At 34.6% G+C, this 11,559-nt stretch overlaps 1 protein-coding gene across 3 annotated transcripts; it reads left to right on the forward strand.

Moving 5' to 3' along the window:
• Nucleotides 1–673: 673 nt before the first annotated feature.
• On the forward strand, nucleotides 674–6,553 carry LOC111374920 (subtilisin-like protease SBT3.6). Of its 3 annotated transcripts, none has more exons than XM_022997682.1 (11): nucleotides 674–868; nucleotides 1,924–2,015; nucleotides 2,196–2,293; nucleotides 2,385–2,540; nucleotides 2,618–2,729; nucleotides 3,539–4,082; nucleotides 4,430–4,527; nucleotides 4,595–4,834; nucleotides 5,095–5,209; nucleotides 5,293–5,515; nucleotides 5,813–6,553. In XM_022997682.1, the coding sequence occupies exons 2-11, from the start codon at nucleotides 1,939–1,941 to the stop codon at nucleotides 6,373–6,375; spliced, it is 2,226 nt and encodes a 741-aa protein (XP_022853450.1). In that variant the 5' UTR covers nucleotides 674–868; nucleotides 1,924–1,938; the 3' UTR covers nucleotides 6,376–6,553. The 3 variants fall into 3 exon arrangements, with proteins under 3 accessions (XP_022853450.1, XP_022853449.1, XP_022853451.1); XM_022997681.1 differs by lacking the exon at nucleotides 674–868 and adding an exon at nucleotides 1,195–1,759; XM_022997683.1 differs by lacking the exon at nucleotides 674–868 and having other exon boundaries at nucleotides 2,613–2,729.
• The last annotated feature ends 5,006 nt before the right edge of the window (nucleotides 6,554–11,559 follow it).

Below are 11,559 nucleotides of genomic sequence, written 5' to 3' on the forward strand. Positions count from 1 at the left end.
TACATGGTGGTTGTCTTGTAGTGGTGGTGGTGGTGGTTGTTGGTGGGACAGCGTGGTGGTGGAGCAGTGGAGGCGACAGTAATGTTGGTGGCGATGGTTGTAGGTGGGATGGCTGGGGTAGGGATGTTTGTTGGTGTTTGTGGTGGTTTGGTGCAAGCGATGGTGGTGGTCGTCATTTTTTTGTTGGTGATGATGTGTTGGTGTTGGTGGCGGCAGCGACGATAACACGGTGAGGGTTGGTGGCAAGCGACAATTGTGTGTTGATGATCTGTGACCTTGGTAGTGGATCGAGGGTGGTGCCAGGTGAGGGTGGATTGAGTGTTTGATGTCTGTGACCAATTGGTCCTTGTGACCGTAAACTATGACCCTAAGAAAGTTTTATGTGACTTGTAACCTATAATTTTTTGGATTTGTGACCAATGACATAAGCTGTGACTTATATTCGTGACTTCGAAATAATCTGTAACCATTTAATTTGATGATATGTGATCAGTAAATAAATCTACGATCATTAAACGTATAACTGTAACTTTATTATCATTATTTAATAAGTATTTTTAATTAATTAAATATATACCTTGAGTTTTGAAATTTTAAACTATGTACCCAATTTGTGAATTGATATAAACAATACACCTAAATTACGATTTTTTCCCGCATTCCCACAAAAAAAAAAAGGGCTCAAACAAGGGCCCATATTTGGGAGAAGAAAGAGCACCGAGAAAAAATGGTTCCCTTTCTTGCCTCCAAACTGCATGCAATCTTGAACCAGAAATTTGTAATTACAGAGTTAAATCCCAATTAATTCATCCGAAGTTAGTTGATGATTATTTAGATTTCAGCTCAAGTGGAGGATGAACATCTCAAGGTTTTTTCAAGAAAACTATTATTTAAAGACAATTTTTTTTCTTTTTCTTTTTTCATAATAACCCAAAACTATCAACCCTAAATTAGGAATTTTTTATTTCTATAACACTTGGATTAATTCATATTTTGATAATAAATTTCGAAGCTGACATTTTATTTTATGTTCCTTTCAGTGTCCATACTGCCAAATTGAAGTTTTATATTTTTTTCAAATTTTAATGTTCGTTGACATCGTTTCCTTTGCCTCGTTAAATAGTGGATCAATCTGAAGAAAATATTTATTTTATTCTATGTTGATTTGAGAAATTCATTTGATTAGTGGTATAATCATTACTAATAAGTGTTGCAAAATTACAGTTTATATGATGAGATATTTTCACATGAATTGAAACTGTGTTGTTGGGTGTTTTTTAGAAGAACTAATGGCAAGGAAAAAAAGAAAGTGACTCGTGCACCCAATGGAAGAAGTGACTTCACTACCTGCTGTCCCAATTATGGGAATTGAATTTGGCAGTTTTCACCAAAATGGCCTACCGCCTACCTGATGGACAATTCTTTGATGTCCCAACACCTTTTTTTCCCCAATTCAGACACTTTTAAAGAGCTTTCCCTTTCATGCTATACAAGCATCAGATTACAGGGTACCAAATCTGTGGAAAATCTGTTCATCAATAGTTGAAACCTCTATAATTGATGGATTTTAGTTTTGTAGACTTGAGAGTAATTAGACTTTAAGACATCACCACACTAAATACACCCTCACCATTAACTCGTTGGACTATATTTAAATTCTTTGCTTTTAAGTTAGTTTTCATTAACTATGGCTTTTCCTTGGGCTTATTGTACTATTTTACTTGCTGTTTACCAATTTACTGATGCATTTTCCAGTAATGTGAGTTTTCTTCAGTTTCTTGATTTATGCTATAAAAGTTGCATTTTACTTTGAATTTATTTCTTTTTATTCTCCTATGCGGTTATGGGTGGCATAGTGGAGGAAACTCGAAGTAATTCATCCTTAAATCGAAATTGATTGACAAATTGTTTGGTTATATACAGGTTTACATTGTTTATATGGGAGATAAACCTCATGATGTGCCCGAGCTTGTTAAAGATTCCCACCATGAGCTCCTCTCTCACATTCTTGGAGGGTATGAGCCTAATCATGCTGGCTTCTGTCTATTTGTTTCGTGTCTGTATGGTCTCTACTAATTGCTTTGACACAAGCAAATAGCTGCTGAATGAACTTTCAAATTAATTTAATCTTAATCGATCGCATTTTCTCAATCCTAATTGCAATAAAAGTAATTATGTGTGATTCTTGTCGGTAGCAAAAAGACCGCCATGGAATCAATTTTGTACAGCTACACACATGGATTCTCAGGATTTGCTGCTGTCTTAACTCCGTTTCAAGCCAGAATTGTTGCAGGTTACTCAATAGATGATCTACATTAGCTTGTCTGAGATGCTGTGACTTCACTTTACTGTTGGTACAATTTTTTTACACTGATGAAATTCAGGATTGCCCGGAGTTGTTCGTGTAGTTCCTAATCGAATTCTCAATTTGCACACAACAAGAAGTTGGGATTTTCTGCAAGTCACTTCCCACTTGCACAATGGAATTCTCTTGAGAGGTCAATATGGTGCTGGGTCTATTGTTGGCATCCTAGATACTGGTAAGAGTGGAAATGCTCCCAAGCTGATGGAAGTCAGAAATTGGTCTAATCTTTCATCCATTTTTTGTTTAGCACAGGGATATGGCCTGAATCTGAAAGCTTCAAAGACGATGAAATGAAAGCTGTTACTTCTCATTGGAAGGGGATATGCCAGGAAGGTGAGCAATTCAATCGATCAAACTGTAACAGGTAAAATGACGTCAGAGTTTGATTTCCGCCCAGTTACTTCTAAACTTTGTGTTGAATAGTCAAATGTGGTGCTTTATCTCCTATATCTCTGTCCATCTGCAATTTTCAGAACTTAAGTATGGCTGTTGGATCTTTGTATGTCTCCAAATGCTTGGTTCGTCAAACGTTTAGATACGTGTTTTGAACAAAATATTTACAATTTTGTTATCTTCTTCATTTCATTGGTAAAATGAAATATAATCAATAGGTTCAAACAAGTATTCAGGTATTTTTTAAAATTTTTATAGAACAAATCAGCCAACCTCGTTGCACTTACTAAGTTTGTCATTGTTAAATATCAAATGTGTCCAAGAACCTAGTCCAAATGTCAAACGTCTGACAGGTACTTGTCCATGTAGAAGGTAAGATGATATGGCTGTCCATCATTTCCTTTTATATCTGCTTCGGCATTCATTCTATGTTATATATTGGGGCTTCTGGTCGTATTTGACATCTTTTATCCTAGGGTCGTAAGCTGTTCTTTCATGTGTTCTGACCAGGCAGCCACAATAAGGAAGATCCTGAAAATTCCAGATCAGTTTAATAGCATTCTGAATCCACTACAGGAGAGTATAGGTGATATCATAAGAAAATAATGAAAGAAACTGACTCGAATTGCCAGACAATAGTGGTTTGGAGGCACTCAAACATGTTGAAAATTTTTAAAATAAGTTAATTCTTGTTTTTAGACATTAGTTTTTATAGTTGTTAGCTTATTAGTTATTCGTATGGTAAAATATAATTAACCCAATTCAGCTTATATGGGACAGGAAAATAATTGGCGCTCGCTGGTATGTCAAAGGATATGAGGCTGAATTCGGAAAGCTGAGCACATCTGATGGCTCTGAGTTTCTGTCTCCCAGAGATGCAACTGGCCATGGGACACACACATCATCTACAGTGGCCGGTGCTTGGGTAGGAAATGCAAATGTTTTGGGATTAGGACAAGGACTGGCCAGAGGAGGTGTTCCTTCAGCTTGGTTAGCTGTGTATAAAGTTTGTTGGGCTACTGGTGGCTGCAGTTCAGCTGATATTCTTGCTGCATTTGATGATGCAATATTGGATGGAGTGGATGTGATTTCAATGTCTCTAGGTTCATTGCCTCCTCTTTCAACTTATGTTGATGATACAGTGTCTATCGGTTCTTTCCACGCTATGGCTAATGGAATTTCTGTCGTCTGCTCTGGTGGAAATAATGGTCCCTATCCCGAAACAGTTGTAAATACAGCTCCATGGGTGATCACTGTTGCAGCAAGCACCATTGATAGAGCTTTTCCTATTAAAATAACCTTGGGGAACAATCAAACTTTTGTGGTACTTGCATACATTACACATCCATGTATCCATTTGCACTTGCAATGAGTTGTATGCATGGCTGGCAGACATTTATTGGAGCCTATCCAACCAAAAGTTCCCTTTGACTAGAGAGTTTACCCAAAAATACGGAATCTAAATTTGGGATGCCTTCTGTATCTATAAATCCAAGCGGGCGGTTGTTTTTCGTTTCATAACTGCCTAGTCTTTAACAGAATTAAAAAAGATCTACTTTTCCATACCCATGCGAGCGAGAATTAGAGCTCATTTTGGGTCACAATATGGTTGTTATGGCATTAGGCCTTTGTTTTTAATGTTAACATGCTGATTTTTTTCACTTTTCACAGGGTCAAGCATTGTATATGGATAAGGATCTTGACAAGTTCTATCCCATTGTGTATGGAGAAGACATCATGTCTACTGATGCATATGAAGATGATGCAAGGTGAAATACCTTCCGCTAGAATTTTGTCTACACAGAATATTGTATGAACCATGTATTCCTTTAACAGAAGTTGTGTTGCTGATTCCCTAAATGCCACTTTAGCGAGGGGGAAGGTTCTTCTTTGTTTTGAATCTCGAATTCAAAAGTATCCTGTCAATGCTGCAAGAACTGTGAAAAATGTTCAGGGAATTGGACTTGTCTTCGCAAAGTTTCAAACTAAAGAAGTTAGTTTGTGTTTGGATGTCCCCTGTGCTCAAGTCGACTTTACAATAGGAACATCTCTGCTAACATACATAGGGTCAACCAGGTAGCCACCATTTTTTCCATGCTTATTTTTTTTTAAATATTTCTGCGTACATGATGACTGTCGAATGAACTGGAGACTAGTTACGTTATTTTGCATAGTGTTCTTACGCAGCTTCTGCCTGCAAACTTCTTTCTATTGAATTTAGACAGAATTATGCAACAGCCGAAATGAGTATATTGATCATATTGGATCTGCTTATTAGTACCATACTTCTCATTACAAAATACAACTTAAAAGGAAAAGCAAAATCTATATTGCAGCAATCCTATTGTAAAGTTTAACCTTCCAAGGACAATTGTGGGGCAGCAGGTCTCCCCACATGTTGCACTATTTTCTTCTCGAGGACCAAGTTCCCTCTCTCCTACCGTGCTGAAGGTAATGGGATACCAATGCTGATTTTCTGTAGTAAACTTCCACCACATGCTCTTTGAATAAATATGTATAATTATATTCTGCAGCCCGATATTGCTGCTTCAGGGGTTGATATTCTAGCCTCCTGGTCGACAGCTGCAGCAGCCCAGCCATCTGGTGCCATTGAGAATCATCTTCATCCATTCAAATTCAAGTTTGCCTCCGGTACTTCCATGGCGTGTCCCCACATATCTGCCATTGTCTCTCTTCTGAAATCCATCCACCCATCATGGAGTCCTGCTGCAATAAAGTCTGCCCTGGTCACTACAGGTAAAATGGTACTTTGTTTATGAGTTGGCTTAGAGCATGTTTGCCTAAGCTTAAAAAGTTAACCAAAAAGTAAATAAATTATTTTTTTCTAACTTCTCTTTGCGTATTACGAAACACAGTAGACAAGGTAGTGATGAATGCTAACCCCCGCCCACCAAGATACGCGGGGGGGAGGGGGAATCCATATTTGGAAACAAAAAGTTACTTAGTTGTAACTTCAACATTTTTATGCTTGGCGAAATAGAACTAGTTTTTCAAGCAACTCAATGGCTGTCCCTTTGTGTCCTCTGTGTACAGCCTCTTTAACAGATGAATATGGTCAGGCAGCTGTTGCAGAAGGAGCTCCACACAAGCAGGCCGACCCATTTGACTATGGTGGTGGCCATGTCAATCCTAACAAAGCTATTGATCCTGGTCTCATATATGACCTGGATGTCAAAGATCATGCTCGTTTTTTATGTGCACTGGGCTATAATGCAACATCCATCAGCTTGCTGACACGGACTAATGCTCCTTGTCGAGGAACTGCCAATTTCCTAGCCAACTTTAATTTGCCTTCTATCACCATTCCTCAGTTGAAGAACTGCACGACTGTTTCAAGAATTGTGACAAATGTTGGTCCTGATCTGTCGATTTATACTGCTACAATTCAAGCTCCCCCGGGAACAGATGTGATGGTGGAACCCCCAATTCTGGCATTCAATTCTGATTTGAAGAAACTAAAGTTCAAGGTAACATTCTGCTCCATGCTAAGAGTACAAGGAACATACTCGTTTGGGAATTTGTTATGGGAGGATGGATTGCACGTCGTAAGGATACCGTTGATTGTTCGATCCATTGTTCAAGAGTACTATCATTAAACATAATCAGAGTTCTTGTCTCGGACCAGAATCTGTGATTGTTTACTAATTTTGCTGAAATAAAAGTTGTTACATTTGAAAATGGTTATTAAAAAGTTTGATGAGCATATGAGGTTTTAACCCTATAAATGTGTCTGCTCTCCAGTGGCATAAGCTATTAAAATTACCCGTTTCCTAATTCTTAACAGCGTGTTAATTTAGTAGATTATTTATTGGTCAAATTTCAATATAAGAAGCATATTTTGGTTGCTTCTGAAATAAGTGATCTTTAAAGATAAGTGTAGCTCATTACATATTTGAATATAAAATTTACTTACAAATTAATAGTTTCTAACTTTTAAGCTTAGCCAAACATATTTCACAATGTTTAGAGTGTTTAGCGAGATAATAATCCAAATCGTTACTGAACTTTGCAAAAGGTTTTCATGTGATCACTAAACTTTAAAAATCACCTCATTCATCACTAAACTTTGCAAAATGTGACCCATTTGCAAAATTTAGTGATGAATGAGGTGATTTTTAAAGCTCAGTGATCTCGTGAAAATCCCTTACAAAGTTTAATGATGATTTGAATGATTTTTAAANTGATGAATGAGGTGATTTTTAAAGCTCAGTGATCTCGTGAAAATCCCTTACAAAGTTTAATGATGATTTGAATGATTTTTAAAATTCAGTGATCATTTGAAAACTTTTTGTAAAATTCAGTGATCATTTGGGTTATTATCTCGTGTTTAGTTGTAGTCTTGTTCTTAGACCTACGGTTAAAACTTGAAATCAAATCAAGTTTTGTAATTTTACTTAAGAGTTTGTTAAAAATTGATTTTTTGATCGTTATTTCACTATTCCAATCGTAAAGTTTGACTTCTTCTCTCATAGATGGTCTCCATTTTTTCCTAACGATTATAAAATCAATTCTTAAAACCACTTTTAAACAGGGCCTAAACAATATGTCGTTGCTAGTTGGATGACCCTTGAGTAAGTCAAACAGTCAATTATTTTTAACATAACAATTGTTCCAGTCGAATTCATGAATTTATCAAAGCACAACAGTAAACTATTCAGTCTAACAAATCAAACGTGTCGTTAAAGTTATGATTATCCTTTTACGTACAGGAGGCCGTTTATGAATAATTACGTTGCTTGAAAATGACGTTTATATGAAATCCGTGATTAAGCACTTCCATAATTGCATTACTAGTGAATGATTCGTCCTATCCTTGTGAAGAATACGATGTTAACATCAAGACAAAAATTATGGCCGCTTGGTTTGTTGAACAAACATATGGGAGTTAAACTCTCTGTCTAATTTTTAAAGCAATTACTTGATTGACTAAAAATAAACAATTCATATTTTAGCTCATCGATCAGATAGAGAGCAATTTGTAAGCACAACATTGCAAAATGTATCTTATGTTCAGATCAATCGATCGGCACGTCACACGATTTTCGTCTCTTGCATGCTCTCCATCTAGTAAATGCCTTCGGGTTTAAGGCAAATAATCTATCAGCTGGACAAAGAGCAATCGCAAGCACAAAGCTATAGCGTGCGTCTTATATCTAACGTCGTGTGGTTTCATCTCATGCATGGATTTTAACCTCATAATAATATTAATTGTTTAAGTAATTAGGAGAAAATTTTGTGCAGTTGGGAGTGGGGATGCAAAATTTCCTAGCAATTGACATTTATCCATTATTGTTAATCACATATTTTGGTAGTCAAATTGGGTTAGTTGTGGGTTTGGTGTAATCACTAATTAGGCATAACTATGGGTCAAAATATCTATGCATACACGTGTATATACGTATAGGTATGTATTTGCATATTGTATAGGATTAATTTCATTAATAACCACTTAAATATATATAAAATTTCAAAATGATCATTTTAGGTATTCGAGTGAAAATATGAGTTTGTGCTTGATGTACATAATTTGGGTATACAGAGATATCCACCCGTACATAAGACTTGTCCATTAAAGAAAGTAAAAGCAACTGTTTAAATAATGATTAATGCTTAGTGTACACAAAAATTTTTTACAAAAGAAATACAGATGTCTCACAATGGCGTGGACCCCGTATGAATAAATAATGTCAAAAAATTACCCACTCACCCCCCAAATGTGAGGTGTCGGTAGGGGTTCACGTAACCTCTACCTGTACACCAATCACGGCTGTTAAATAATTGTAAAAGATCACGTGAGCGGCACATTATGGCTCAAATGCAAATCCTATCTACACAATTGACTTTTGTGGATGCATTGGTTTCTATCCAGTCAGCATTTTGTCAACCTTCCTTCTAAATTTTTACTCTCAAGAGTCACGAGCTCGGCTCATATTCATTCCTATGGACAAGTTGAATTTGAGCTCAGCTTGTATCCACAAATTATGCTCATCTCAATTTTTTGATTGATGGATTGAGTCGGGTCAAGTCGAGATCCAACTTTTTTTTCTTAATAAATTAATAAAATAAAGCAAAAAAATGAACCGACTTTTTAAGAAAATAATATCTAACTTGATACACGACTCGACTAAAAAGAATGTCTATAAATAAAAACATAATGAGCGAAGCCTGTGAGCGACTCTGTTCGTTTGCCATCCTGATCTGATCACATGCTCAAGTCTACACATTCAGCCCCCGTTTGTTTTCCATTCTTTCCTCATTAAAATGAAAAATATAACCGTTATCCATTACATCAAGCCATCAAATTTGAATTTTTATATCTTGTGTGGAGTTTGTAACGACTATATTTGTCATTTTCATTTTTACAAAAATGATAAACAAACGGGACCTTAGTTATTCTTTAAGCCCCTGTTTGACCCTCATTACCTGAAAATGGAAATGGGAGGAATATTATTTTTTAGAAAAATGAGTGGTTGAAAAGGAAGGAAAAGTTTTTAATTTACATGTAATATTATTTTATGAAAGATTGTGTAATTAAAAATAATATAGAGAAAAATAAAATGTAATGTAATTTGGGGATCAAACATGGGCTAAAAATGAATTCGACTTATTTTATGATATTATAATAATTTAGCAAAATTATTACTACAGAAACTTTCGAATGAATGATACTACAGTATTTAACTGAATTATTTGCGCGTGAAGTGGGATTATCGTCAAACTATGATGACAACGCAATTCGGAACCACACACAGTGCAGCATGTGTTGTCTTTCACTACGCATTGTGCCATCGTCACGCGTTTCCACAGTGCGTGGGCAGACAGCCTACCGCAACTCACGTGTCAACCAAAAACGATAGTGCTTCGTGGGGTCCACGGTTTTATGAGCTTATCGTCAAAATTAAAAGGAGAGAGCGGGAAGACTAACCTATGAAATGACCAAATGGGGCGGCGCAATCAACGCGGTAAAGCCTGTCTAATTTCGTGATTACGCATGAAAAATTTGGGGCTTAAAAAAAAAAAAAAAAAAGAAGTCAAAAATTATGGGCGGTTTTTCGTTGTACTTTTCGTATTTGAATTATCGTAGCGCCATCGTTAAGACAATTCGCTTGACTTCTTGTAATTAGTGTTGATTTTGAATAATACTTATTTACTTTTTTGATATGGATTCATTTTTATTTAAATTAAAATCAATAATTAGTTTTAATTAAATATTTTTAAAAAATTCACAACTTTTATTAAAATCTACTAAAAATCTAATTTTATTATTTACCAAACGGAGTTTAGATTATTAACCTTTAAAGATAAACAAAACAAATTAATTCTAATTAATAAGACAATTAAAGAATGTCCATCTAAATTGATTTTAGATGGCATTACTGGAGGAGGGAAAAAAAGAGGAGAATATGAGTGAATTAAGTAAATTTGGTAAAATCATATATGACTTTATTAAAGTAATTGATTTATTACCTTGCAATAAGAAATAGAAATAAAAAATAATAATCAACTTATGAATACTCTTTTTTAACCCTAATGGAATTGAGAGGGTTCACCCGTTTGATAGTCATATTCTAGAATTTACAAATAAAGTTTCGATGTTTTAGCCCTTGTTTGGCTCCATTTTTTTCATATTTTTTATTTTCAATCACACAATCTTTTATAAAATAATATTACATGTAAATCGAAATTTTTTTCTTCTTTTTCAATCACATATTAAAAAAAAAAGAAAAACACTATTCCAAATATTAAGGCCTCTTTTGATTCCCATTTTCATTCAAAGAATGGAAATCAAACGAGGTTAAAATTTGGGGAATGTTTTAGCCCTTGTTTGGCTCCATTTTTTTCATATTTTTTATTTTCAATCACACAATCTTTTATAAAATAATATTACATGTAAATCGAAATTTTTTTCTTCTTTTTCAATCACATATTAAAAAAAAAAGAAAAACACTATTCCAAATATTAAGGCCTCTTTTGATTCCCATTTTCATTCAAAGAATGGAAATCAAACGAGGTTAAAATTTGGGGGGGAGGGAGGGGGGGGAAGAAGGTGTCAAACGGGGCTTAATGGTAAAGGGTCTTTGAAATTTTGTAAAGAATTAGAAGAATGCAAAAATAAATGAATCTGAAATTTAAGAACCGAGTGTAAATAAAACGGGATATACATGAAAATGGCCCAAATAGTAAATAACCTTTTCCAAAATGGCCTTTGACTTTTTTAGAAATTTGAAACTACCCAAAATATCCTTGGAAAAATTTAACAACCAACCCTTTATATAATAAAAAGTTTCTTTTTTAGTCCTTAAAAAATCTAACAAATAAAAAGTAAAAATTATTAATGAATAATTATAAAATGGAAAAGCCCAAATATAAGAGAGGACCATATAATATAAAAAAGGTTGTTAAAAATAAAAAAGAAATTAAATTTGAAAAAGAAATTGATAAGATAGGATATCAAGAACAATTATATGCATCACAAGAAATATTAAAATGTTTTAAAGAAAACTTATTAGAAAATTTCGCTAAAGGAATTGTAAGGTCAATAATCATAAAAGATATACAAGATATAATAGATAAATTGGAAAAAAGAAAGAAAAGTATCTCAAAATATGAAATACCTTTTGGAACAGACATAGATATGATAACAGATATTGATATTATAAATTCTCAAACATTATTAGACTTTGAAGAATTACTTAAAAATTTATGAGATTAAAATTTTGATATTTTGATTATTAGATTATTAGATTTTTGTTCGCTCATAGTAGCACCCATAGAGTTGG

The sequence above is a fragment of the Olea europaea genome, unplaced genomic scaffold (assembly GCF_002742605.1).
Source record: "Olea europaea var. sylvestris unplaced genomic scaffold, O_europaea_v1 scaffold1314, whole genome shotgun sequence".
NCBI lineage: Eukaryota > Viridiplantae > Streptophyta > Magnoliopsida > Lamiales > Oleaceae > Olea > Olea europaea.

Excerpts from the sequence above, each read along its gene's own strand:
- LOC111374920 (XM_022997681.1), top strand. The coding sequence starts at position 1,688 with ATGGCTTTTCCTTGGGCTTATTGTACTATTTTACTTGCTGTTTACCAA. Across the intron at positions 2,294-2,384 it reads TCAAGCCAGAATTGTTGCAG|GATTGCCCGGAGTTGTTCGT; the intron begins GTTACTCAATAG and ends GATGAAATTCAG. Across the intron at positions 4,083-4,429 it reads GGAACAATCAAACTTTTGTG|GGTCAAGCATTGTATATGGA; the intron begins GTACTTGCATAC and ends CACTTTTCACAG.